At 42.7% G+C, this 26960-nt stretch overlaps 1 protein-coding gene across 1 annotated transcript in view; it reads left to right on the top strand.

The window, feature by feature from the left end:
- The first annotated feature begins 1341 nt into the window (after positions 1-1341).
- GRK5 (G protein-coupled receptor kinase 5) overlaps positions 1342-26960 on the top strand; it is a 171569-nt gene continuing 145950 nt past the window's right edge. Inside the window, exon 1 of the mRNA XM_074590095.1 lies at positions 1342-1668. Coding sequence (XP_074446196.1) covers positions 1617-1668 — 52 coding nt within the window. The 5' untranslated portion in view covers positions 1342-1616. The remainder of the gene's footprint in view (positions 1669-26960) is intronic.

A 26960-nucleotide genomic window follows, 5' to 3' on the forward strand; every position in this document is an offset into this window, starting at 1 on the left:
AAAGGTGTAACTTTGTCTTCCAACATCAGCCACGTTTTGATGCTGGTGTTGTCCTTGTGATGACCATTAGTGAGAAGCTGGCCAGGGATGTGCAGTGCACTTACAACCTAAGCATAATTTGCTCTGTTTACAAGCGAGCATTAGTCCTTGCACAGAAGTGGTCAAACAACAAGCAGGGCAGACACTCCTTAGGAGCCTCATCTCTATGCTAAGGCTCTGGTTTCCAGGAAGCAATTTTTCCCTTAAGAATTATTTAATCAGAGAAAAATCTTCCGGTACTTACAGACACTGCTGCTATATAGAACTTGGCATTACAAAGAAAGTAACCACAATATGGCAGTGTTTCCAGAGGCTGAACATTTCTGAAGCAATAGGAGAGAGGACATGGAAGATTGTACATAGCGGTGCCACCTGCTACACACAATGACTTTCAAAGTTCTAACCCTTGACACTTAATCGGGTAAAAAAGGCTTTATAGCCACTTCATCCTAATGCCCAAGGTATTATCCATTAAATGCATTTCTCATTTATTTCTTATGTTGAGAAAATGTGTTCTAGGCAGCCTGCAGGTCATTTCTGCTGTAGAAAGAAATATGATTGGTACAATAGAAAAAGAAGAAAAAAGAAAAAGTAGCATCTATGCTCCGCTTACAAGAAGGTGCATGTTAATTTGATTTGCTTCATGTGGATTTAATCAATGCAAATGCAGATGGGGGAAAAGTGTTAGTGAGAGTTAATGGGTCGGTTTTATTCCTCTTTCTTTGCCTGACCTGCTGAATCGATCTACCCTGTTGCCAGGAAAATGAGGATCATGCTGACAGGAGCATCTCTCCTGTATAGCCAGAACACAATTTATGTTGGAACCCAGCGCTTAAAATTCACAAACTTTCCACAAGTGGGTGATGTCTCACACAACCGCTTATCGGGGTGAAATAATGGTGCGGCAGAGCAGACGCGATTCCTCCTTGGGTATCTCCTTCGGCACCTCCTTCGGCGACTTTTAAGATCCCGAGCAAGCCGAGAAGCCCGTGCCTCCAGCCCCGGGGTGCCCGGCCCGGCCCGGCCCGGGGCCGCTGCCGCGGGGTGGCGCCCGGTACCAGGGCTGCTCCGCGCATCGCTCCGCGGGCCCCCCCCGCTCCTCCCCGCCGGTTCCCGCCAGCCACCCCCCATCTCCCCCCGCCCTCTCCTGGGCAGGGGCTCCCCGCCGTCCCTCCGCGGAGGAAGGCTACACGCTTGTAGGGCCGCCCTAGGACTACAGGTCCCGGCGTGCCCGGCCCCGCGGAGCCGGCGGGGATGGCGCCTGCGCGGGGCTGCGGGACCGCTCCGCCGTGCCACACCCCCGGGGGAGGGAGGCAGGAGCTCCCGAGCCCTCAAACCACCGGGGGGAGGATGGAGTAGCGGAGCGAGGCGCGGCGGGAGCAAGACAGCGCGGGGAGCGCCGCCTCCGCTCGGGGCGGCGGGGGGAAAGCGCGGAGAAGACGGGAGGAAGGCAGGGATCATGCACGGGGGGATAGTGGGCTAGGGGCAGGAGGCGGGTGGTCGCCCGGAGACTCCGCACCTCGGGAGTGACGTCCTGCTGCAGTGCCGCTGCCTGCCTACGCTGCCCGAGCTCGTCAATGGAGCTGGAAAACATCGTTGCCAACACCGTCTTGTTGAAAGCCAGGGAAGGTGAGAGAGCGGCGGGAGGGGAGGGAAGGCTAAGAGCATCCTTGTCGCAGTCGCCCCTCCGCGGAGCGATGACCGCGGGGGTGCGGGCGGGCACCGGCGGGGCTGTGCGCCGGTCCCGGTGCCATGTGGCCGAGCCGGCTTTGGAAACGGCTCTTTTCAGCCCCGGTGAAAAGGAAAATATCGCTTTCCCCTCTGTGTACGGGGGTTTGGGAAAGGAAGTGAATGAGATTGCAGAGATTACAATATTCGCCCATCTCTTCCTTCCCCCTTCCCGCCCCCCCCCTTATCCCCCCCCTCATCCCCCCCCTCAAATCTGGTCCCACAGATTGTGCTATTTCAGCGTCTATTGTTAAAGGTCAGCTGCAGATGCATTCATTCAAAAGGGCTTAGCAAATCTGCAAATAGCTTTCCGCGCCGTGTGGTGAGACCGGCAGGATCGTATCGCTACAACGTACAGTCATTGCCTTATTCGGCGTTATTAGGTGATATCATGTTGCTGCAAACATGCCCATTGTTGAGAGTCTGTTTGTCCCCAGCCGGAGCCGGGCAGAAGGACCGGGGGCTCAGCCCCCGGGCTGCCGGTGCCCCGGAGAGGCGCGGGGGCTGGCTGAACCCGGGGCTGCCCCCGCTGTGCCCCGGGTGATGCTGGTGCCGCCGGCACGGAGCAGCCGCTGCTCGGCGCGGTGAAAATACACTGGGATGCCGCGGGGCTCTCTTGGGCATCTCCGTCCTCAAGAACCCGCAAACCCCGATACCGCCGGCAGATCGGGCTCGCAGGGCTTTCCCTCCACCCCCTCCGGGAAGGGAGGTGTTTCCCTCTCTCGGTGCGTGCCCGAGGGAGGGCACCGCACCGCGGGCGCGGAGCCGGGTGCTGCCCGCGGCGGGGCCGGGGGCTCCCCGCGGAGACCCCGGCCATCCGGAGCATCCCCCCCGCCTGGGGGATGAGCGCCACGCACAAGCAACACGTCTCACGGTTGCAGCATCACTGCCAAGATGTGATTCTTTTCTGCCGGTTGCAACCCGGTTTTATATATGTATTTATTTATTTGCTTATTGTTTGAAATAAGACATTTTTTCAAGCCTTTATTCAAACTTCTGTTCCTTGAAAACACTTGCTAGACAGGGCGTTTTCAGGTGCGGTACAGCCTGCAGCCTTTTTCCCCCACTGTTTTCTGAAGTGCCTAGAATTGCCTGTTGGCGAGGTCGGGGACCGCTGGTGTGGACTTCAGCTTTGGTCACTCTGAAGCTATGGGAGTACGAGTAAAGCAATATTAGTCTTGTGAAAGAAATCATTCAAGTAGTCCTTCCCTGGAGTGATTCTTTTGCTGGGAAAATGGTTCAAATTGTAAAATAATGTTTATATAACTCATGGGCTGTTGAACTTGTGAGGCTTAGATAAAGAGTAAAGTCCTGAGATCCTCCCAAAAAAGCTCTATAAATAATAAGGGCAAAGGTATTATTCCATTCAGCAGATCAGTGAATTATAACTTTCTGACTTCTGATGGAGAATTTTTATTTTCTGTTGTCATTTGTAATGTTGTTTTGGATGCAGTTGTTGCTACCAGCAATACAGCGCTGGTTTAGATTTCAGTAGACTTTAGGAATACTTTAAAAGACTGGTATTAATTACAGTTATTGTGTGCTGTTTTTGGAGAACCAGTATTTTGCAAGTAATTTTAAATGTGCCACTCAGTTTTATGGTCTTTTTCTACCATCTTCAGCAAGATGGTAACAGTAATGTTGTTTTATTGTGTTAAAGTCATATTAAACAAGCTGTAAACTATAATCCCAATGGCAGAACTTTATCAAGATTTACTCCAAACTAGATTGCAACTTTTCTTTTAATCATGGATGAAGCTCCAACAACACGTTTTTGAGGCCTGGTGCTTATTTATTTTGAAAGCTTTTTTGGAGGGGGTGTGAAATTTTTTGAAATGAAGAACGAAGGACAAGTTATGTACCTGACATCAGAGCCACAAGTATTATGTCTGTATTGTGTATGTTTCCACATTTTTAGTTGTCATTGCGAGCTGCTGCGAGTAAAGTGTTTTTAAAATTTGCAAGGAGTAACGTAGGTGGATGTCATTGCAGATGAAGAAGACGGACAGCATATAGAAGACCAAGAGTAAAAGCAAATGAATACATTGAGGATTATGGTATTTAAAAATAAGTTTGTTCCAGGTCCTGCGGACTCCATCAGTAGATTTAGCTGGGTGAATGCATAGCCAAAGCCAAGTACATGCGTGTGTATTTCCACTTGTTAAGTCAAAAGTAAAAGCTGTATTAGATCAATTATGTGGAGGTTGGTGCCTGCAATGTGGTACTTAATGTCAGAAGAAGGAAAATGATGGGATCCACACTGCAGATGTTAGAAAAAGCAGAAGTTTCATCACAATTGCCAGGGGAACACAAACCCAGTATCAGTAGCAAAAGGGAAATTTCAGATTAGTTTTGAAGGGAGGCTTAGGTAGACCTGCAACATTAAGTCCAGCGGTGAGGACTTTTGTAGGGGACTCGGAAGTAGGGCTGAGTGACCACCGCAAATATTTTCTAGCAAATATTGGTTTAAATTTTGCAACTCATTTGCTTTGGCCTTGGGACTGTTTTTTTTCTGTTGTCCCTTGTGGAAGTTCCTTTGTGACTAAGTTGCACTAAAGCAACCCCCGATGCAAAGTGAACTTTTTAGCTGAAATACCAGGGAGCGAGTTTTATAGCTGTTATACAAATACTTGCGCTTAAATCCTGATGATTACAATGAGAAGCACACCCAGAATTAACTGATGCCATGTGATAACATGAGTAATCTTATTAGAGCGACAGAAAGAGTAAATGCAGTTCACATAGGTGAAAATGTATTTCACTGAATAATTTTGAGCAAAGAATAAATTTCAGGAAATCTTCATCTTTTTTTGCAGAATATGAAGTTTTTGACACAAAATTACACATAAGTTGCTTGTTATACTCAGAAGTCTGCCAGTCTGAACTCGTAACAAAGAGAGTTTTATTGTATTTGGAAGTTCATTTATAATTTATTAGGAATAAATTTACGCTGTTTCCTCAGCTATCATTTCTCATTTCTTGGATGCACAATCCCATTTCACAAATCGCTGGTCTTTTTTAGGACTGAGTAGAAAATACATCTGGTTTAATTATTAGGAACTAAATAGGTATTTGGGACCATCTCGTATTGCCTGAGGAAAAGAATAAGCAGGGAAGGGAAGACAAGAAAGATGAGAATCATAAAAAGAAAAGCAAAATAATAACAATTGCAGTCATTTCAGGTTGAGTAAGAACCCCAAATTATGAGGTGGTGAAACATTTATCTGGATCTTTTCATTAGCCTTCTTGTTTCTGAGTCTCAGAACAATCATGTCTGAACCACAGAATCATCTAGCCATTACTAATGGAGATACATCATGCTGCTAGCAGCAAGTCCAGGTTGGTGAATCAATCCCAATTAATTTTCCCAATTTAAAGTTGTTTGACAGAGGACATCATCAGAACCAAGGAGCCAACAGAGGGGTCCAGGAGAGACCGAGGACTGAGTCACCCAGCGTTTCAGAGGAACTTTAACAGCCCCAACCCAGAGAAGCTTTAAAGCACATCCATACAGCCATGAATCTACCCCCGCCTGTCAAAAGCAATAAGCTAATAAAAGACAAGTCATTCAAAGAGGCTGATGATTAAATTATAATGTTTGTATGAAAAACAAACAATGCGGTCAGATAAGCATGACCAAGGCATCATGATTGCCTAGATACTTTTTATCATGATCCATTCCTTCCTAGCCATGAGAGCAGTCTTCCCTCCTGTTACCAGCTGCTTCTGTGCACGTGAGCTTTCTCAGACAACCTGAAACACATTTCAAAACCAAATTCCCACTATAGTGTTCAAAGGCAATTCCTGCCACTTTAAAGTTTTAGTGATAACTAAATTATTCATCGTGGTTATCAGTTTTTAAAACAGCTAATTTGGAAGATAAACTATTATTTTTCTCAGACGTGGGGTAATGTGCAAAGCTTGCCCTGTAAACCTGGTAAAAGGAAAAAAAACTTTCAACCACTAAAACATAACACAAATGCTGCTTGTTTTTGTTTTTTCTTTAGGTAGACTGAGATTCTAAAATAAGCTTATTTATGGCACCCAAGCAGAGCCTTTGATGGGCCTAGCCAAAAGGGGCGACCTTCTTTTCTATATCTCAGAATTTTTTGATGAGTGCACACTGATGCCATATAACATGTGAAATGTGCCTGGTCATAAATTGCTGTATTTTTAGCTTGCTTTTGCAGGATGATCACAGGAGAGATTTGTGCATGTCCTTATTGGCAAAAGACTAGCAATAAATCCTAAACAAGAAGCGCGATTGCTTTCCAAGAACTTGGCTGCCGAGCAATTGGAAAAAGGGCAGTAGAACAATGAAAAGCATATTTTGAAGGAAAAAAAGGTGACTATAGCGACAGCCAAAACCCCATGGAGAATATGATTATTGCAACTTAACTTTAGCAACTCATTAACTGGTGCTTTGAATGCAGAATCTAAGGTCCTGTCCTGTATCCCTTGATATAAAAATAAAGCACTTTGTAAGGGAAGTGTTGTCTCTATAAGCGGAGGAAGCTTGCATGCAGTGACTCAGTTTAGTTTTCTTTTTGGAGTTCAACAGAAGCTCTTCACCACTGCAATAACTTAAAAAAAAATATAAAAATTCCAAGGACAGAATCAGCCATTACTTCGCATGCAACAGGGTGCTTTTAACCAGTAGTTTAAAAAAATGAGGTTCCTTTTCAAGCCTGTAACTGTTTCTTTCTGGAAAAAAAAAAAAAATCCCAAAGAGTCCAGAATATTTCATTATATTCTAATCAAGGAAATTCAGAAAATAGGAGTCTTCAGGCCTTTGTGAAAAGCATGTTTAAGTCTGAATGACTAAAGATCTCCTTTTACAGAAGGGAGTTATTTCTGTTGCCATACCTGGCTTAGAGCAAGTTTGTGTGTCTGCGTGTGTAGAACTGGCTTGAAATCCTCTTTCCATGTGTTGTTTTTTGTAGCAAGGCTGATGCAGAGCAAGTTAGAGCTGCTGTAGCTGTGCCCTTGGTGGGCATTCTGTTCTTCGGGAGTTTTCCCTTGTTGCTGACTACACCAGATTGCAATCATGGGCAGCAGGTCTTGGCATGTGGCAATGCTGGAGAAACCAAGAGCTCTTCCACCCAAACCTCTTTACTGACGAGAGAGGACTATGCCCCTTTGTGTGTGGTGTTGCTGTGGAACTGTGATTTTTATTTTTTTTTTATAGCCTAATTGCTATCATCTAGTTTGTTGGGTTTGTAAACACTTTAAAGAATATTGAGGACTGAGCTGTCATGATCTCAGGTTATTAACACATAGAAGCTATTAACTAGTAAAACTTCTAGAACAAACGTTAACTATGGACGTTTGAATAGGGCTACTTACCTTTGCTCCATTAATCTCATGTGATTGCTTTCCTCAAGTGCAAAATCATAAATCTAGGAAGAGATTGCCTGTATTCATTATCAATATATTCCTTTTCTGAGAAGGCTTTAACTTAGTGTCACTGAAATTGTTCATTCAGAAAAGAATTTTCAGTATTTAGCCAAGACATAGGTATGATTTTTGACTATATGTAGATTTCTGTATTAACTATTCTGAGATAATTTAGGCAAAAATATCTGAAAGAGGTGGTTTTTAGGGATGTTCTATTGAGAGTGTTACCAGGCCAGCAGCATTTGAACCAAACTAACACGTGTGTTTGTGATAAGCAGCTCCAGAATGAAAGCTTCAACCATGGTCTTGCCCTGAGATGGGTCCTACTGCATGTATCCATGCCTTTGTCACCTGTGTGATATGTGCGCTGACCCATTTTGAAGGCAATAAAGAAGAAACAGCTAAAAAGGAATGCCCCAGCTCTGTCTTTGCTGTTTCTAGGCCCTGGGGGTGTGTTATACCTGTTCAGTGGTTGACCTTGCTTCCTTTTTCTTCTATACTTGCAGACAGTACAATAGGTCACTATTGAAAAGAACCCAAAAACCCACTCCTGCGTCATTTCAGTCTTACTTCTTGGAAGATGCGTTCCCTTTCCAGGTACTGCTTTGCTAACTAAGATCTGCTAATGATTTCTCTTTCCCCAACTGAAAAGATGAACATCTGAGTGCTGAGGACTTTGATGCTTGCAGTGAAGGGTCTGAAGCCCTGATCGTGTGTTCAGACTTATTAATACAGATGTGCTCTGATCCTCATAAAACTCAAAGCTGACTGCTAGGATGTAGGCAGGGTCCTCTTGCATGTGTAGAGACAAAAGTTGTATTTTTATTGCTTGGTTGACTTATGTATTTAGGCATGTAGCTGATTCTTCTCCTACACTATTTTTATGCCAGCGCTACTCTGTGAATGACTTCTGGTTTGTATTGATCCAAAGAAAGCTACTGAAGCTCCAATTCAAGTGCAAGTGGTGGTGCTAAAGTCAATGGGATTATTTCCATGGGTAAAATATCCACAAAATCACATCAGAATCCATATTGGTGCATTGAAAAAGTTTAAAAGCAAATTATTTTATCCAAGCAGTTACTGACTTCATAAAATATTAGTCAAAACCCACCAAATAAATAAGGGTTCCTCTTCCTTTACAATTGGATAGGAAATACTACCTTTCCATCCATTTCTCTTTTTTTTTGTCAATGAAAATGGTAGCTAAGGATCTAACTCGTGCTCATCTATAAGATCTTCCCCTGGGTCTCTATTTCAAAAATATTCTATAAGCTGTATGAGTTTTCTGTGTGGCAGTGGGTAAGAAGAGAGTTGATTGCTTCTTATTTCTACAGGCACATAATCTAAACAATAACAAGATGATATAATCCTAATATTTCTTTAAGACCACAGGATGTGAAATTAAATTAAAAGGCCAGGAAAATAAAGAACCCTGCAGTTTGATTACACTCAGCTGGATTATCTTTGTAATTATTTTGCTAGGAAGATTTGAGAATGCATACTACTTTGTGAGAAAGATTAGTCAGGGAAACCAAAATTAAAGTAAACATTCTGAAGAAAATATTGCATAGATGATGGGTATTTTATTTCATTTAAAAAAATAATCCATAGGATTGCCAGTTAAAATGAAAGGATGGAACAAAACATAGGTAAGGGGGAAGATGGATGAGGCTGCGAAGTCTGTGGAACTGGCTCCGCTGCTTCTAGTTCATACAATGTCTCTTCAGATATAGTTGAAGAAACTGTCACAAGCATTTATTCAGGAATGAAGGGCAGGCTAAAAGGAGGAGAAATACACACAAGTACTTGAGACTCAATTTGGACCTGGGAGTGAATAATGCAAATAATATTAATGAAGGAAGGGCGGCTGTCTGTGCTGTAGGGTGAAAATAGTTATTCACAGATAACTTCTCAGTGGCACAATGAAGTCTGAAAAATTTGTATATCCATCACTTCCAGCATGTAGAAGTCCGCTTACTGTGCATGAGTAGTCCCTTGGACTTCCTGGGGATTGAAAATGCAGCTTGTTTGTGCGTGGTCTGCAAGGCTGGGACCTCAGGGATCAGTCAGTTCTCATTGCTGTGATGCTGTTCAAGTCAGTAAAACTGCGCCGATAAAACTGAAGTGAACAAACCATTTGCAGCCATCAGGAAAGGCCTGCTATGTCATTTGGTCCGTTGTCCTCCATGCACTTTTAAAAAAGTTTTAAACAGTTTTGGTATAAAAATGACTCAGGTTATGGGACCTCTTTACCTCTTTCTCTTGAGGTTGTTTGGTTTTGGTGTTTTGGTGTTTTGTTTTTTTTTTGCAATCCCAGGAAATCTTGATTGTTCTAATTAAATATTCCTTACTTCCCGCTCCTTACTCATGTAATCCCTTTTCTACAGTTTTCATTCTCCAGGTACTTTCTGTTTCCCATCAGTTATAATCTTGCCAAGTTCAGCAGGTTTTGTTCTTTCTTCCATCTAGCTTGTTGGCTTGCAGGGCCCACCTCAAATTTCGTGCAGTCAGTCCTTAGGACAAGTTCTCTCCCGGCAGTGGGTTCCGAGGAGGTGTGCCTGGGGACAGAGTGGGTCGTGCAGGCAGTCTGAATCCACTCCTCACTCTGGCTCACCTAAAAAATTAGCTGAAATAATTGCTGGTCAGATGGAGAGGGGCCCTGGGGCAGAGATAGCACCGAACAGGGTATTTCTGAATAGTTTCTAGTTTCCATCAGTGAGGTTGCTTATGGAGTTCCCTGTTGCCCTGAAGATGCCAAAGAGGCAGTTAATAAGCAGCAGTAGCAGCTATTTTTTGCATTGGTTGAGTGTTCTCTTGGGTCCCATTGAATGCATGATTTCACTATGAGCCCGGCTTTTTCCTGGTAGGCTGAGGTTATATTACAAGTTCTAGAAATTACCTTATTTTCGGTACAGTACCTCTTTTGCTTAACTACTCGGAGCCAGTCTCTAGTATGCACACGGTGACTTCTAGTATGCTGTTTACTAGCTCCCAATGCTCCTGGACTATTCCCTTTTTCCTAGCATCATTCTCCCAGTGAATAAATTTGGATGGTTTTGCTTCCTGTCCCTGTTGCAGTAGTCTAATTTTTTCTAGACTGAAATTCCCATATCTTATTCTTCCCACTTTTCTAATCTTTCTAGTTTGTTTTCCTGCACCTCTGTTTCTGACACCACCTTTGAATTTGAGAAGTCTTTGATGTACTGTTTAAAGCATATTTAATTAGGTGGGATTAATTGTCAGTTTACTGGACATATTGTATGTATTCTCTTTCTTGATGTATTTTCTGTTGTGTGTTATCCTTCGTTGTTCTTTGGTCAGTGTTTAGTCTGTGTGACAAGGCTCTTATCTAAAAATTACTGAAATTGTTCTTCTCCCCTCCCCATATGTTATGGGAGACCTTCATAATTCTATAGAAGGTCTTTTTTTTTTTTTTTCCCCCAATGAAAGCTTTAGACTCTGCCTGAATGAGCTCGCTCCCTCAGTTTTATCTAGCCATCTAGTTTGTCTCAGGAAAGGGACTGTCTGCCAGAATGGAGAAACTCTGTGACGTTACGGTTGCATTCATTTGGCAGCATCTGCAGAAGGCACTGGTGGAGAATCTCATCTTGTGAAAAAAGTCAAAAAAAAAAAAAAAAGAGAGAGAGAGAAGTGCAGCTGGACGAAGAGGAGATTCAGAAACAAAGGGAAGATGTCAGTGATGCCAAGTGAAAACAACACCGATGAGTCCTCTGTGACGCTTCTGTCAAAAACCCCTGTAGACAGCACAAGGGGACTGACATCTTTAACATGCAGATGAGTTGGTAACAATGAATGCTGGGCTAAATCATCATTCAGCCAAGTTTGCCAAAATATATGCGGAAGTTATACATACGTATTTCACATTGGTGCTGTTCAATCCTTGACGTTCTATTTTGTCTTGTGTTTCTGCTGATTTCATCTTCCCGTTGCTTTCCTTCCTGCTCCCTCATAGGTTTGGTTTTGTTTCTTACTGGGGATGGAGGTTAGATTGGGAATTCCATTCAGCCTGTGTACCTTTTTCCATCTTTAGTTTTGGTTGTTACAGATTTCTTTTTTATTATCTTTTTGGTCCTCTGGATCTCCTTGAAGTTGGTTGCCTCTGGTCCAGCAGGAAAAATTTTAGTCGTAGGTACGTGATAAGCAGGAGAAATTTTAGTGATCAGCATGCGATAAACATGATAGTGATAAATGGGATAACATCTCACTACCAATTTTAGTGATAATCAATAGGGTTGCTTTCTGTAGGGGTGATCTTGCTACTTGCATGGCAAACCTTTCTCCAGCAGAAGCCCAATGGGACAACCTACCTTTCCTCTTTTATTGAGAAACATGGTGCAAAAATGCAATTGCTCACCCTGCAAGTTTTGCACGGGAAATTTTATTTGGTTAACAAATACGGAAAATTAAGAGAATCTGAACACTCAGCCATAATCCTCTTACTGTTAAAGGAAGAATAGTTGTCCAGTGCCACATTTGGAAGTAGTGAAAAAGCTTACAAATACAGGAGTTTGGACTAATTTATGAATAAACCCTTTCTGTCTCCCTCCATAGCAATTCCACATCTACATTTCATCTCTGAATCATGATTTTGTGTTTTGGTCACCCATTTCAAAATGGATACAGAATTAGAACATGCAAAGGGACAGAGATGATAGACTTTGTTATAAATCATACATTGACTGAGAATTCCTCATGAAGCACACATCTGGGGAAGTTTGTGCTTTGTTTATTTCACCAGCAGCTGAGTTTCAGGAAGAATTATCCAGATGACTTACATATGATGTAAGCTTCTCTCAAGGTTACAGTACACCTTTCCTGGAAGCCTTGTGCATTTAGTGTGCATCTCCTTTTACTATTTGCTCAATGAGAGACATAGGAATGGTTCAGGAATTTAAAAAAAAAAAAAAACCAAACCTGAGCTCTAGGTTTGGAGAGCTGGTAATAGAACAGAAAAGTGTTTGGAGTAAAGTTCCTTCTTTCCACGTGTTATTGACTGACACTGAATAGCAGCAGGTGCCTATGGAAAGGCATGGATAGAATGATCCATCCCCAAGTCTGAGCAGAGGGTGGCTTTGCCCTATGGTGTTTAATAGAGGGATCTATCCTTTATGAATTTATTCCATCCCTTTTTGACCACACTTGTAATTTTGGCCTGAGCAGCTTCCTGTGGCAATGAGTTCCATCAAGAATGCAAACTTCTCCACATGTGTACTTCATGAGGGACTCTCAGTTGATGCATGACAGGTTTTGGCAACCTCAGAAAGCAGTCATTGTGAAGATGTGGAAGTGTCTTGGAGGGGAAAGAAAGGGAAGTATCTGCAAATCAATCAAACAACTCCATTGTGGTTTGTTTCTTTGATTGTTTCTTTCACATGTTGATTTCATTGCTTCTACCCTGATTTCTATTAGGTCATTCATGATTTTATAACCCTTTATCACATCCCCTTAGTAGTCTTTCTCCAGATGGAAAGGCCCAAGTCTATCATCTCTGTCCCTTTGCATGTTCTAATTCTGTATCCATTTTGAAATGGGTGACCAAAACTACACGCACGTGTTTGCACTATGCGCAGTGGCACAGTGATGCTGACCGCTTCATACTTTGTTCTTGTAACAAACTTAACTTGATGTTTGTTTGCTTCCTCCCCCCCCCCAGCACTGTCTTAAGTATTCATTACTAGGCCTACTGACAACAACCTCAGGAATTTGTCTCCTGAGCTGCAGTGTTTAATTTAGAGCCCATCGCTTGGTGTGCATAGCAAGAGTCATTTTCTTTCACCTGGAACACTGTGCTGTCTGATGTAGAATTTAATCTCCCTTTTTTTTCTTTTTTTTTTTCCCCTGAACTCTTAAGTGATCCAATACCGCAACATACTCCTGCAGCTCTTCGCAGGCTGTTTGTTACAACTGTCCTGAAGAAATTAATCTTGGCAGCAAATGTCATCTTGCTATTTATCTCTTTTCCAGACCGTTTATGAATACACTGAGTAGCCCGAGTCCTACCGCAGATCTCAGTGGCACCCCACTAGCAGCCTCATTCCACTATCAAATTTTTATCCCTGATTTCTCATCTTGTCAACTGCTGCTGACTCACAACAGGGTCTCCTCTCCAGAAACAGTTTATTTTCTTAAGAATTTTTGGTGGAACTCAATGCCAAAAAATCCCCACTGTTCAAAAGTGTCAGAAGCCACCTGCGCGAGCAGCTTTGACTACAGCCAACTTGTTCCAGAGGTGGAGAAGAAAAGCAAAAACCTGTGAATGAGAAATGTTGGAATTTGCCAGCTGATGGCAGTATTCGAAGGAGCCATCCCTGTGACATCTGAGGATTGGCAAAAAAAAAATCAGGGTTGCACCAGGGCCTGAAAGACAAGGTCCCAGGTGAACACTGTTAAAACAGGCACTGCTTGAATTTACCCATCAAATCTCTGACCACCTGAAGCTGTTGTAAGGTCAGCAATCACTTCTAATGCCACAGAAGAGCATGATACGTGCCAGTAGGCCACTGTCCAACACGTGCTTAAAAAAATAAACCCAACCCTAATCTCCCACCCTGCCCCCAAACCCTGCCAATCCCCGGGGGGGGGGGGGGGGGGGGGGAAGAAAAAAAGAAAAGAAAGGTGCTTTCAGGTAATTATTCTTCAGGACCTGTACACTAAATACTTACTTTTGTCTGCGCATACATGCACAGGATCAACTTCTCTCATCAGGCAGCCTAATCTGAAATCTCTAGCAGGTCTCAGGACATTTGTTATTCTGGCTCATGCAAAGCTCCAGCTGCAAAATGTTTATTTGGCTGTGAAAAGTCTATGAAGTAACAAACTTTGATGGATTCAGCATATTGTTTTCTCTTCCTTTTTTGGGATGCTCTTTGCCTCCAGCTCTCATGGGGAACACATCTCTCTTTTTTTCTTTTTTTTTTCCCTGTACATCAGAAATATTAGACACCTCAAGTGACTGTCAATGTGGGTAGCACAGGTACGAGCCATGCTCTGCTTGCAACCCTTTTGTGGCAGTCTGCGCTGCAAACACATTGCCTAAAAATAATGGCATAATATGACTGCGCAACACTAATGTTTAACCTCGCTATGATTTCAAGTTGCTAGTAGTTTATTCTTGCCTATTAGCAGTTTACAGGTTGAATAATACCATGACACTGGGATTATTCGTGGAGCCAAGTCAAGGAAGTAAACTCTGGCTTTGTGAGCATAGTTGGGAAAGTAGGTAGAGAAATATATTATTTCTTGAGTGACCTCTCTAAGACCTCCTTGTGGTGGTTGTTATAAACAAACTGGTAATTGGAAAGTTTAGAATAAATAGAAGTCAGCTTTTTAAAACCTATGGATGTGCTATGTAAATGACCCTTCCAAAACGAAGCTCCAGTCTATATGTTATAAATCCTTTGCAAGAGGATTGTTTGAATATATTTTTAAGCAAACATTTACCAGCAGTGTGAAGGCATTAAGCTTGTTTAGAAGCCCAGAAATATTTTACAAGTTGAGGACAGAGCATGCTTTTGTTTGGAGTCTTGGGCCTAAGTTTTCAAAAATACTTAGTGATTTCTTTTTATGTTTTGGATTTTAGATACAATGAGTTGAGAAAGAATTAATATTGGGAACGAAACCCTGGATATTAAAATGTATATTCTGTGCATGGAACAGCCAAATGTGAGAGGTCTGGCATGTTTCTAGGGCCAGATACCGAGGAGAGCAGGCAGCAAAGCTTTGATCTCTGCCCTTTGTTAATCTCCCTGCTCGAGGTGATGGCTCAGGTGTTAGGATACGGCGTCGCATTTTGAAAGAGAAGGCACAGAAGGCTGCTATGCTGCCTGTGTGAATCTGCTAGTGCAGGTGCAAGCTGAAGATGCCTTCCTATAAACACTAAAGCAGGTAAATACATTTCAGATGTGACTAGTCCCATAAAGTGAATAATTTGTTGACAGAGGCAATTTGAGCAATTGCTCATCAGTGAAAGTAAATGCTTCACATCCCAGGCTATTGCCTGCTTGTAGGGGAAAAAAATAAATTTGAAAAAAAACATATTTTGTATAAGCCTAGCACCTAATTTCAGCAAATGATTGTGGGAAGACCATCTTTTTTAAGGAGGTTTTGCTTGTTTCATTAAAAATGGGATGCGATTTGCAGACACTTCTCTTCATGAACAAAGATCCGCACTATTACCATTGAATCTTTTAATCTGGGCTGATGGCAAATCACAATGAATGTGTGTTTTATAAAACAGAAGTGATGTATTAACTTCTCTAATATCTTCTTGCAGATGAAGTTTCATTTGATCTTAGTAGATGAAGTTCAGCTGGAGGATAAAGCTAATTTTTAGGATTGCATAATTTTGCAAGGGAGTGAATTTTGCTCTTTGTAAGTCTTACGGTTTTCCTCTGGGGAGGGGGAAAAGGGAGAGGAACAGCTTGACAGGAATCAGTTGTTTTGATTTAGGAGAATGTGAGGAAATGGCATCTTCCAATAAATACAGATTTTATTAAAGTTGAATACTGTGACAAATAGTTCAGACTTAGAACTTCAGATTTGGTATGTAAGCAGAGTAACTCCGCTGAGATTTGTGTGCATTGCTAAGATTAATGAAATATACTTTGTAAAGAAGGGTAATGATTCACTGTGTAAAAATAGGCAGCATCTTAAAGAGCTTGTAAACAGAGCTATTAATTTTAGGACTAGAATCTTATACTCCTTGTCTTAGTCTGAGAGTAATGTCACTACTCTCCATGACACTATTCAGCAGGTACAAATTCAGCTTTTAAATAGATTTTAAAATAAATTTTAAAAGTGGCCACAGTTGCATTTTTGTTTGCGTGTTTTGTCCATCCTTTGAAATATCTGTATGATACTTTTACTGTATGAAATATTAATCTCTTCCATTTTAAGCCATCTTCTACACCACAAACCCTGCTTGATACATTTGCTGCAGTCAGTTAGTAATAACCATTACAAAAGGAGCCACAGCTGATGTGCCCCTCCTTTTCTACCTACTTACCTCAGGGTTTTGCAGTCTAGAAAGCACTCCTTGGTGTGAGTCAGTAACAAGATCTTCTGATTATTATTTTTTTTTCCTTCCCCCCCCAGTGTTGATTGTGCTTAAGGCTTAGTCTGATGCTGCATTTCTCCCTTGATTTAAAGGAAGGGGAACGACTTTCCTCTTCTCTTTCATAACCTCAGGTCTTGTAGTTTTGATTCATTCTTTTCAGTATCAGAGAGAAGCTTTCTTTGGCTTATTGCAGCTTTGTGGCGATCTTCCCAACAGTTCCTGCCTTATTCCACTGTCTTGATCTTCTGCATGAAGCGTATATTTGTTTTCTTTCAAAAGAAGGAAGCCTCAAAATCTGGGCAGGAGCCAAAGGCTCAATTCCAGCTCAATGGTATTAAATTGTAGTTAATGGAACACAGCGAAATCAGCATCATTTTCTGTTGGACCCACTGGCCGTGAGTGTCTTTCTTTTTAAGCTGAAAGCACAAGAAAACATATTTGGGTGCCAGCTCCTTTCACTTTTGACAAATAAGCCAAAGGCCCATCTTACTGCTTCCACAGGAATATTAGTAATTGCTTTGTATCAATGGGGTAAGCACAGAGATCACAAATACAGTTGTAGGACAGACTGGGTATAGAGCACTCACCTGAAAGAAGTGCATTGAAAGCTAGAAGTTGTGAACAACATGAAGATCATTGCAAGTTTTCCATCCTGGGCTGCACCTGATGACGTGCACTGGCACAAGTGTTAGCCTTGGCCACTCTCAGTCTCTGGGCTCTCTATGAAGCCCTGTATTATTTGTCTTTTGTACCTGATGTTCTTGATGTTCTTTAAACACTAAATGTAAATATTTGTATTTAGTGTATTAATATAATCTAAATATTTTTTTTATTCCTTTGGGAAGTGGGCAGATAGATACAACCAGAGCCATAGAACTGTGTGAAGCCTGTAGGTTCTTTGAATTTTCTCCTCCAACATTTCTATTTACTGTTTTTACCATTCTTGCCGAGTCCCAAACCTCTCTTTTCAGATTAAAGAAAAGAATCTATGAACTCATCTCTATACAGTAACCTGCCTATAAAAGAGTCAGTTTAGTTGACCAGACCAGTATCTAGATATTTAAAACTTAAATGCCTGGACTTCCATGACAAAAATCTGTAACAACTGGACTAGGCCTGATGGTAATTTGTGCTCTGACTGTAACTTGTTTTTAAAAACGAAGCGGTGTTGGTTGGCAAGCACCTTTCTTTCTGGCCAGGGGTATTCCATATACCACTCATTACAACAAAGTGAGAAGTGATGGGAATTTCCACCATGACATGACCCGTGACTGTGAACATGCTATCATTTATAATTGTTCATATCTGTAGCTATCTACATCTGCCTGTGGTGTTATTCTATATGTTTTTCATGAAAACATAATAATATTGTGTATTTTCTAATATTGCAGAGGCTTATTCCTCTGCCTAGCTGAGCTCTGCTTAGAAATTGTTTGGAAATGGTCTTTTCACTGGTAACTATTTAATCAGAATTGATCTAACTCCTCTTTCTTCATCCTGGCTTTGCTTGGCAAACTTTGCAAGGCAAACTGAGCTGCGTGGGGGTTGTCTGAGTTGTTTTAATGTTTGCAGCCCGCTGTAAGTTTGAGTGAAGCTTCCTGAGAGGCTGCTGTAACCAGGCTTTGGGCAGGGTGAACGGTGGAAACTGCATTCCCTTTGCTGCATCACCACAATCATACAGTGCCGTCTACTCTCTGGCGCAGGCTTGGCACCCTTCCCTGGCAGCTGAGGCACTGCCAGCCTGGGAAGGGGCAAAGCGAGAGGTCTCAGTGGTACGGCCCCTTCGTGCGGCGTCTGGAGAACGAACTTCCAGGCCTGGGAGATGTAGCAGGGACCTGCAGCTGTTTAAGAGGGGGCTGGGATCAGTGAGAAGGTGAGCAATTTTCTAACCATGAGTAAATCCTGCACCTGGAAAGAGGGGAGGACTCAGGAGACTGAAACTGGAGTGGGAGCAGGCCACCAAGCACCATTTTGAGTAGTGCATCCCAGCACTGGCATATAAGAATTTCCCCCCGCCACCCTCTTGTAAGTCATAATAGACGAGGCTAGAGACCAGGAGAATGGTGTCTGCCACTAGTTTGCTTTGCACATCTGAGTTAACTATCCTATCTTTCATGGTCAAAATCTCTGCTGCGACAGACCTTATTCTGTAAAGCATCTGACCTCGAGGATCTAATAAAATGGGTATTAATGCAGATGTTTCTGTTGTGTGGAAAACACAAAATATGCAGTTAGGTTTTGCTGTAGAGCTGCTTGTGTGTTTTATTTTCTGTGTATAAATTGGCATATTTTATTTGTTTTGTAGTAATTTGTAATACATGGATCAGTATATTCTACAGTAACTTACCCTAATTATTCAGGAATCATCCCCTACTTAATTGTTATGACTAATTTTTCAGCTGGGTTCTTCTATTAGCTGTGTCATGTAAGAAAGTGAAAAATGCATGTCATCACTAATTATCTTATGGAGCAGTCATGATTAGTGCCACACTAATGTCCAAGCAGATCAAGGAACAATCCTATAACTGACACTCAGGCAAATTTCCCTTTGAAGTCACTGTAGACTTTGGCTGATTGAGAACCTCAGGGTTAAGTTCAGATCTATCTTTCTTCCCAAATTTAGGTAATATCACTAATCCAGTGAATTCTTTCTGCTGCTTCGTGATATATATTTTTTTTTTTTTGACACGACTGCTTTCTTTGTTTAGCATACCATATTCTTTTTGCGATATTGAATAGCAAGCACACCTCACACTTTCTTGAGTATCCTTATTTGATCACCAAAATTTGTACTTTTGTTTTTAAATAGGTATGGCTTAATTAAATAATTGAAAATTTTCTGGAAGCTCCTGAAAGTCCTGTTTTGCCTTCTAAGTTTTGGGCTGCTCTGTGCTTAGGTGTGAAAGGCAATGTGTACATGCTCTGAAGCTGATAGCATCAACTGCAAAGCTTATAACCTTACAGTAAAGACATAATTTTTTGCATTCAGCAATAGTTAAAAGTTTATAGGTATGAAAATCCTTATGTAGGCACTTAACCGTCTCTTGCAAAGTTAGCCACCAGCGGCTATGACGACAGCTCAGTAATTTCACAGAAGTAGCTGTTAGTGTTTCCTGTCCTCCTTATGAACTTTAAAAATATTCATTGTTTACTCCTGATGATAGTAGCACTGCAGATGCAGAGTCCTTTAGCGCTGCTCAGCATTGGCAAGCGCCATGAGCGATGGTGCAGTCTCTGAGCAACATAGAGTTTAAGTAAGCTGCGGCCCCGGGTAGGCGCAGGGCCAGGGTGAGGAGAGGCACCTCGCAGGTGGTCGCACGGGGGTTCTGGGCAAGAGGCGGCAGCAGGACGCACGTCCCTTGAGACCTGCTAAGCATCACACACTGACCTCGGCTCCCTGTTGTAGCAGGCATTTGCAGCCCACGAAGTTAATTCACGTTACTTCACCTCACCTCTTGACTGTAACCTGTGGAGAAAACTTTCTTCTCATGCAGCAAAATTCTACTTGTTCAAATTACCGCAAATATTTCCGCAACTGATAGCGTTTCACCATAGCTGCCATGGCATGACATTGTAGGAAAAAAGTGTATGTTGGCTGTGGACAGCTGCTTGTTTCCTACAGACAATTTTGCCTAAGCAGATTAAGGTCTGAGCTTTTTCAAAATATAAATATGATAAAGTACAGTGGAAAACAAGGGTTCCTGCAGCTGTAGCTACCTATTGAACTTGCAGCTAAACTGAGATGGAGCATGCTGGCCACCCCATATGAAAGCAGTGGGATTCAAATGCTTGTTGATGAAAAACAAAGTAATTTACATGAAAAACACAGAACTTCTCTGGAAAATACTGAAGAAGTAACTGTTATGTCAGAACCTACAGCTTCACAGGACCTTTTTTTTTTTTCTTCTCTCTCATCCATGCCTCAACGTATATTCAAGTGTATCATTCTATGACATTATGCTCCAAACAATAAAGCTGCTTCTTCCCATCGAATTAAGGTTAAATACTTTGGCTCTGTAGGAAACAGGTAAAATGTTATCCCAATTTTTTATAAAGAGTAACAGAAATGAGTACTGTGTTGAGATACTGTTGCAAGCACCACTCCATCCAAAAAAAAAAGCCAATGTGCACCTTATTTAAAACAAATGGTTTCAAAGCTAAACTTAATAACTTGATGATGTGCATGCATTCCAGCAACACAAGTCACACACTGAAATAATAATGTAGGCTTTCACTGTCAACTGGCTTAAAATTTCTACATCTTAAGTTTGTTCATGCTGCATAAATTGGCTTTTCAGATGTATTTAAAAATTGCAGTCAAAATACTTTGTGGCAAAATTAATAAGTTAAAGATTAATAAAGCAGAAGTGAATTATGCTTGTGATGTGGTTTTTCACTCATGCTCATGTTTCTCCTAGTCACAGCATGTGACTGATTGCTCGCCCTGAATTCAGTGGTGACCCCTTGCATCAGGTGCGGAAGGTACAGAAAGAACCAAAGAGCAGATTGGCTCCATTAATAGCCTCTTCTTTCACAAAGGTTTTGAGGGACACTGGAAAAAAACAGGACCCTGCAAGTCCTAGGGAAAGGTTTTGGACAAACAACATCACATCACCTCTACCATATCTGGCTCAAGCTGTTGTAACGAGCTCTTCACTTCCAGCAGATGTTATGGTGTTTTCCAGGGTCCACAGAGCAATAACCATACTGCTGGTTATGCACTTAGGGGACATTTAAAAGCTAGTGATGGGCAACACCCTCCCGGCATGGTACAGCTCCAACTAAACATGCCAGATGTGGCCAGGCTATCTCCTGATCCATAGTGCTTGGCTTTTGCCTTCTCTTATAGTAGGACACATGGGACAAAGCAGTTACACCGAGCGTCCTCCCCAGTCTTTCTCCCCGTATTATGTCCCAGCCTGTGAGCACGGACAGTGCCAGCATCTACTGCAGAGAGTCGTGACTCTCCCCTCCTTTGCTGAAGATGCTTCTCTTCTGCTCCCTAGCAAAGTGCTGGGGTAAAACAAGGACAATGGGCCTTTGTGGCATCCAGGAGAGGAATAGGTGAAGGACAGTTCAGTGCTGGGTAGGTTGTGCTGTCCCCTGGGGTTTGAGGGAGATAACCTGGTGGCCTACATGCTGCAGCTTCAGTTGTGCAGTAAAGTCCCGTTAGGCACAGGTCACAGCTCCCCAGGGAGGTCAGACTGGCCAGGTCAGGGGGAGGGAGTACAAAGAATGAAGAGAGAAAGTTTTGGGACCTTTGTTCTCAAACAAGAAAACTCAAGGCTCTGCTTGTGCCTGATCTGGGTTCAATAGTGTCACTGTATTTAGTGGAGCGTGCCTGTGCTCAGAGCAGTGAGTGGGTTTCCCTGCTTTTTAAGTATGGCTATGACTTGTTACTAGTTACAGTTAATTACCATGTGGGCTTCCATGAGGCTGTATCAAATACTGGCATGTAATGAAAAAAAAAAAAGTGGTGATAGTAAGTTTTATTTGCAGCTTGCTCTTTTAAATGGCTTGAACGTTTTCAGACAGTTTAGTAATGTTAGGGCGAGCTAAGCTTTAAATCCACACAGGTGTCTCCCTGTGATCTGTGTAGATCATGAATGTATGGCTCCCAGCAATAATTACTGCTGGTGAAATATGGAACTAATAAATGTCTCCAGTTAGCGGCAAATTGAAGAACATATTTTAAATAGTAAGAATATTGTTTGAACTCCCATAAGGGTAACAACATGTATCTGTAGACTTTGTTAATAAATAATTATGGTGTAAAATTAAACATATGGAAAATATTTCCTTTTCTGTTTTCTGATTTATAACTTAATTTAAACATTTAGGGACCACGTTCTTTACTGCAAAAGAAAATAACTTTTGTATGGGCAGGTTATTAAAGATATTTGATTTTCGTCTATGAATATGAATTTGTTCCCCAAACCCTCATACATGGGGAAACTTATACATATGAATGGTTCATCTAGCTTCAAAGTAGAACATGTGTGACTTCAGAGTCAACCTCTGAAAGGTGACTTGCAAGCAAAATTGTAAGAGTTCCAAGAATTCGTCTCACATCGTTGTTCCATGAGGCAATCATACACAAGTCGGTCTGCTTTAAGGACTAGTCTGGGACCTGTTTCCAAAGTGTATGAACACCAGTAGGTTTTGCCAGTTGGCAGCCTGGGATCTGAAATATCTGTTACTTCTTAGTTGCAAGTACACCGTGCTGCAGTCTGTGATATCGTAGCTAGTGTTTGCAAATCATTTATGAAAACTTTCTTTTGTTTCATCTTGTAAAACTTTGTAATTCAGCTGCTGCCTAGAGTGTTGTTATGCTTGAGGGTATTAAGTGCTGCAATGGTTTTGTTTTAAAAGCACAGTTTTAATGCATTTTAGGTGTTCTGAACTCCAAAAGCATTCTCACAACATGGAACGTTTATCATTTCCAAAACTGAGGCTGAAATAAACTGGGGATTTTAAAAAAAGTAAGTAGTGAAGCTCAGGCTATGGTTTTCTATAAAATCTTTGAAGTTGAGGGCATATAACAGGCTTCCGTATTTAGGACAAAATGTTTTGATGCTGCTGATGCTGAAGAGGGAATTCTTTCTTAAACGCCTGTTTAACTCGCATTCTGGCATCATTACCATACATCGCTCCATGTCAAGTCAGGGTATTACTTTATTTGGTTTGGTATACACATTTGTGCAGATCATTGCACCTCCTGTTTATGAATGATACCATAGACTGGGTTTCTTAGCCTAAGCGTGGCTAAGACAAATACCAGTGGAGTCTGATGGAAAATGTACAGCCTTAATAGATGTGCTGTTATGCCCTGTTGAATTTTGTTGTTGTATTTATTTTGCTCAGAAAGAGAAAACAAGTAATTAGCCAAGAAAGCTCACAGCTGCGTAGCATACTCCCCTCTCTCCTATATACACACAGTCTATTGGTATACACAAAACTGGCACTAATGAAACATAAATAGATCCTTTTCCTGTGTGGAAAAGACTTTTAGCATTGAATGGGAATGACAGCAATAGTATTCTTTGGAAATCCTAGTTACTTGGGTTCCCAGTTTGGATTTTGGGCTTTAAAGCCCTTCATGGTTCCATACATAGTGCGATGTCTCCATGGATTTGCCTGGGTTTTTTTTGTGTGTTTATTTAAACCTATCAGGAGATGGGATTCTGTTTGTGGATTTCACTAGCCATGTTATTTGCTGCAAAAATCTAAGCTTGTGTTGAAGTTCCTTTTTCTAGGTGGCTAGGGTTGTTAAAACCCTAACCTGAGCCTTCTCAGACCTCAGTCAGAGGCATCTGAGCTGGTGTTTGCCTGATGTTAGGGAACTCCTGAAATCATCATTCTGAGATGAATCGATTGCCTTTGTTCGGGTTGTTTCAGGAGGTACTTCATTCTTGTGCCTGCGAATGGTGGTTTAAAGAGCCCTCACTGATAACCCTGGTTCCTCGTGGGGGCTGGACCACCACCGGGCTGGCTGAAGACATGCATTACCCAGCCCTCAGTGGGAGCCACCGACCAGCCCTTCGTCGAGGGGCTGAGCTCTGCTGCCTCGTGAGGAGCGACCCAGCCTGGGTTGTGATATGGGCTGCCGGGTTGAAGAAGTGCTGTGAGTCATCTGGCTGCCAAATATAAAGTGAGTTTTATCTAAAGTACTGTACTCTGGGAGCAAAATGACTTTCTTCCACCCAAAAATTCCATGAGGAACCTTTCTTTGCACAGATGCTCCAATAGGCAGCTACAGCCCCTCCACGTGCCAAACCTCCTCCTTCTCCTCCCATGGATTTCAGGCTGCATCTCTGGTGTGCTCTGCTTCCAGCAACCACCCCTTGTTCTGCAGTCAAAGCTCCTCTTCCTCCCGGCAGCCATGGGAACCTCTGTTTGTGAATCATGGCTTTCCAACCCTAAGATCAAAGCTAGGTTCCAGCTTCTTTTGTTGTTATTCCCCCCCCCCCCCCCATTTTAACTTCTCGCCTCAGGTCCAAAAACCAGTGTTGCCCTAGAGGCTTGGCAGGCAATGAGCGGTGCCTTTCGGCACCGTGCTATCGCCCGTGCGCTCCTCTGTGGCACATGCACCTCTCTCTTTCTCAAGCTAAAATAGCCACCCACTTGCAGACCTGGCTGTACACCAGGTCTCGGCCATTGGCAGTCACGTCTATTCTGTTCTCTCCAGCTTCTCTGTGACAAATGCCATCACGTCCTCTGTCCTTTCTTCACTTACAGTTACTCTCGAGTTCGTTGTTTGCAGAAACTAACAAGCAATGCAATGAAGTCATGGCTTTTATCTCTATGCCTCCATAGTGTTTCTGGTCAGAGATGCCTCACGTTCCAGGCATAGCAGGATTTTCACCATGGTGCCCTGTGCTCTTCAAGACCTTGAATACAATTTAAATAGACATTCTGCATTTTATTTTAAAAGGGGGAAAAGCAATTTGGCTTCAGATAAGACAGGATGGATTGGCTTACACAGACCTCATGAAATGTGGCAGAATCCTACCCTTCAATACCCTCCCAGTAGGAGCAAGCTAATGAATTCCCCATTACTGTTCTCATAGAGCAACTCAGAAGAAAATAGTTTTCTCATTTAGTGAAACATGTTTCCCTTCTAATTCTTCTGTGCTTAACAATTACCTTTCTGTTCAGGCAGTCCCTTGGCATCAATAGGAAACCTCCTATTTGAACACCTTTGAGAAGTTCAGGCAAGTGGTTAGGGAAGTGCTGGCCCAAGCTCAGCCACATCTTTCCCGTTATCTAGCAGAAACCCCTCCGTCAGACTTTCTGCACACTGCGTGGAATTTCCTCTTCTGTCTGGCTGAATTTTTGGAGAGCCTTAAACATTGGCAGTGGCTCTGCAAAATTTTTCTGGGGAACTTGGTAGAAGTTGAGCTGAAACGGTGAATTATAATGAAAGTAAAGAACATAACATCGCTTTATTCCCCGTGAGACTCGGTTTCTGCTGTTGCTTTGCCAGCATTGTGGCTCTGTGTGTGTACCTGGGGCTGCTGGACCCCCAGCTCCGCAGAGCTGCTCTCAGTGAGTCCCTAAAGGTTTGGGCTCTTCAGGCTTAAACAAAACGCCCTTGTCCTGGAAAAGCCTTCCTTTTCCAGGATGCGCACTAGTAGACGGCAGCAGGGAGGTGGAGGGTAGATTATAGACAATGATAAATTTTCAAGAGATCTCTTCTTCCTATAGGCAGGGGTGTTGTATACAGGGATTGTTAAAATGGCCCCCAAAGTGGTTGCATTTAGCGATGACAAATCTGAAAGGTACTGGTGACTAAGTTAGATAAACTTTGAAATGCCTAATTGTTCTGTTTTTCAAACGCGCCCTCACAGTAATGTTCAGTGCTTTAATAACAGTTTCCTTAGAAAGTTCAAAATGTTTTATATGTCACGATGCCAGAAAAAATAACTTGTAGGGAAACAAAACAAATATGTAATTCTTAATGGGAAAGGTCACTTTTCTATCCCTTCCTCCTACCTGCTGGAAACAGTTGTTTGACTGTGTGTGTTTGGCCATCTGAAGCGGTGCCCCCCTCGAGCTGTTCTGTCTGCATCTCCCTTTTGGCGTGGAGAGTTTCAGTCTCTTATCGTAGCCCTGGGTTCCTTTGTGTATGTGGAAACAGCTGTTGCCACATATTTATCGTGAAGTCATGAGCAGCCCCGGTGCGCAGCCCAGCAGCAGCAGGGAAAGCCTCGCTGGCCACAGCAGATAGTGGTACCGTAAGAGCAATCGTGGTGTGTCTGTCCCCGCGCAGCTCGGGGACCTTTATCGTGCTGGGAGCAGGGCCAAGCCGCAGGGAGCTCTCGCTTTGTTTTCTCTCTTCGGTGGGCTCCTGTCCCCACCAGAACTTTGGATGTTAAGTGCGGCACGCAGTCAAGTAAGAAAAAAGCGTCAGGGAAATATTGGATCGAGGATAAGATGAGGATATAGGCTGGTGTTGAGATCTTAATTGTGCGTGCTTGGCAAGCTGATAAGGTGGCTGGAACCTAATCAGAGACTGGCCAGTCGGCTGTTCTGGGGGACAATTGATGTCCCCGGGACACATTGGGAGGGGAATTACGTACTTGCACGCACACAGAGAGAGGAAGCCTCCACTTGACAAAGTGGATATTTTTGCTTGCAGTTATTTTCTTCCAGTTTCGCCACTGGGTATTGGCGAAGAGACTGCAGATCTCTTTTAAAGTAGTCAGAGGAAGTGAAGTTACAGAAAGGATGTCTACAGAAAAACGTCTAATCACTGAAAAACTGCATTTCTATACTGTCTCCATATGACACATGTACATTATACACACATACATACACACATAGAAATATGCAGTCCCCTTTGTAACACATAGTTGCAGAGAATTCGTTCCCTTGCACTAATGGCTGAAACCACTTGGAATTCCTCGGGGAGACAGCAAGAGTTTTTTCCCAGCTGTGATTCCTCTTCCTTTGCTGCAGCCTTTCTTGGGGCTCTTGGCTGTCCTTACTGTGGTGAACTCCGGTTCTTCTTTATCTCAAGGTCCACAAGCTCTTCTCCCAGAGCCCTCACCTCTCGTTTGCCTCACGGTACAATCTGACACGTACGTCACCACCTTCTTTGCTTTGTGCCTTTTGTAACGCTTGATTGCTGTACAAACCCCCTCTCTCCTTATTTCCCCACAGGCATCTCTTCAAGAAGTGTGATCTTTTATCTCCTGCCACTTGATATGTTCACAAT

This window comes from Larus michahellis, chromosome 6 (assembly GCF_964199755.1).
Source record: "Larus michahellis chromosome 6, bLarMic1.1, whole genome shotgun sequence".
Classification (NCBI taxonomy): domain Eukaryota; kingdom Metazoa; phylum Chordata; class Aves; order Charadriiformes; family Laridae; genus Larus; species Larus michahellis.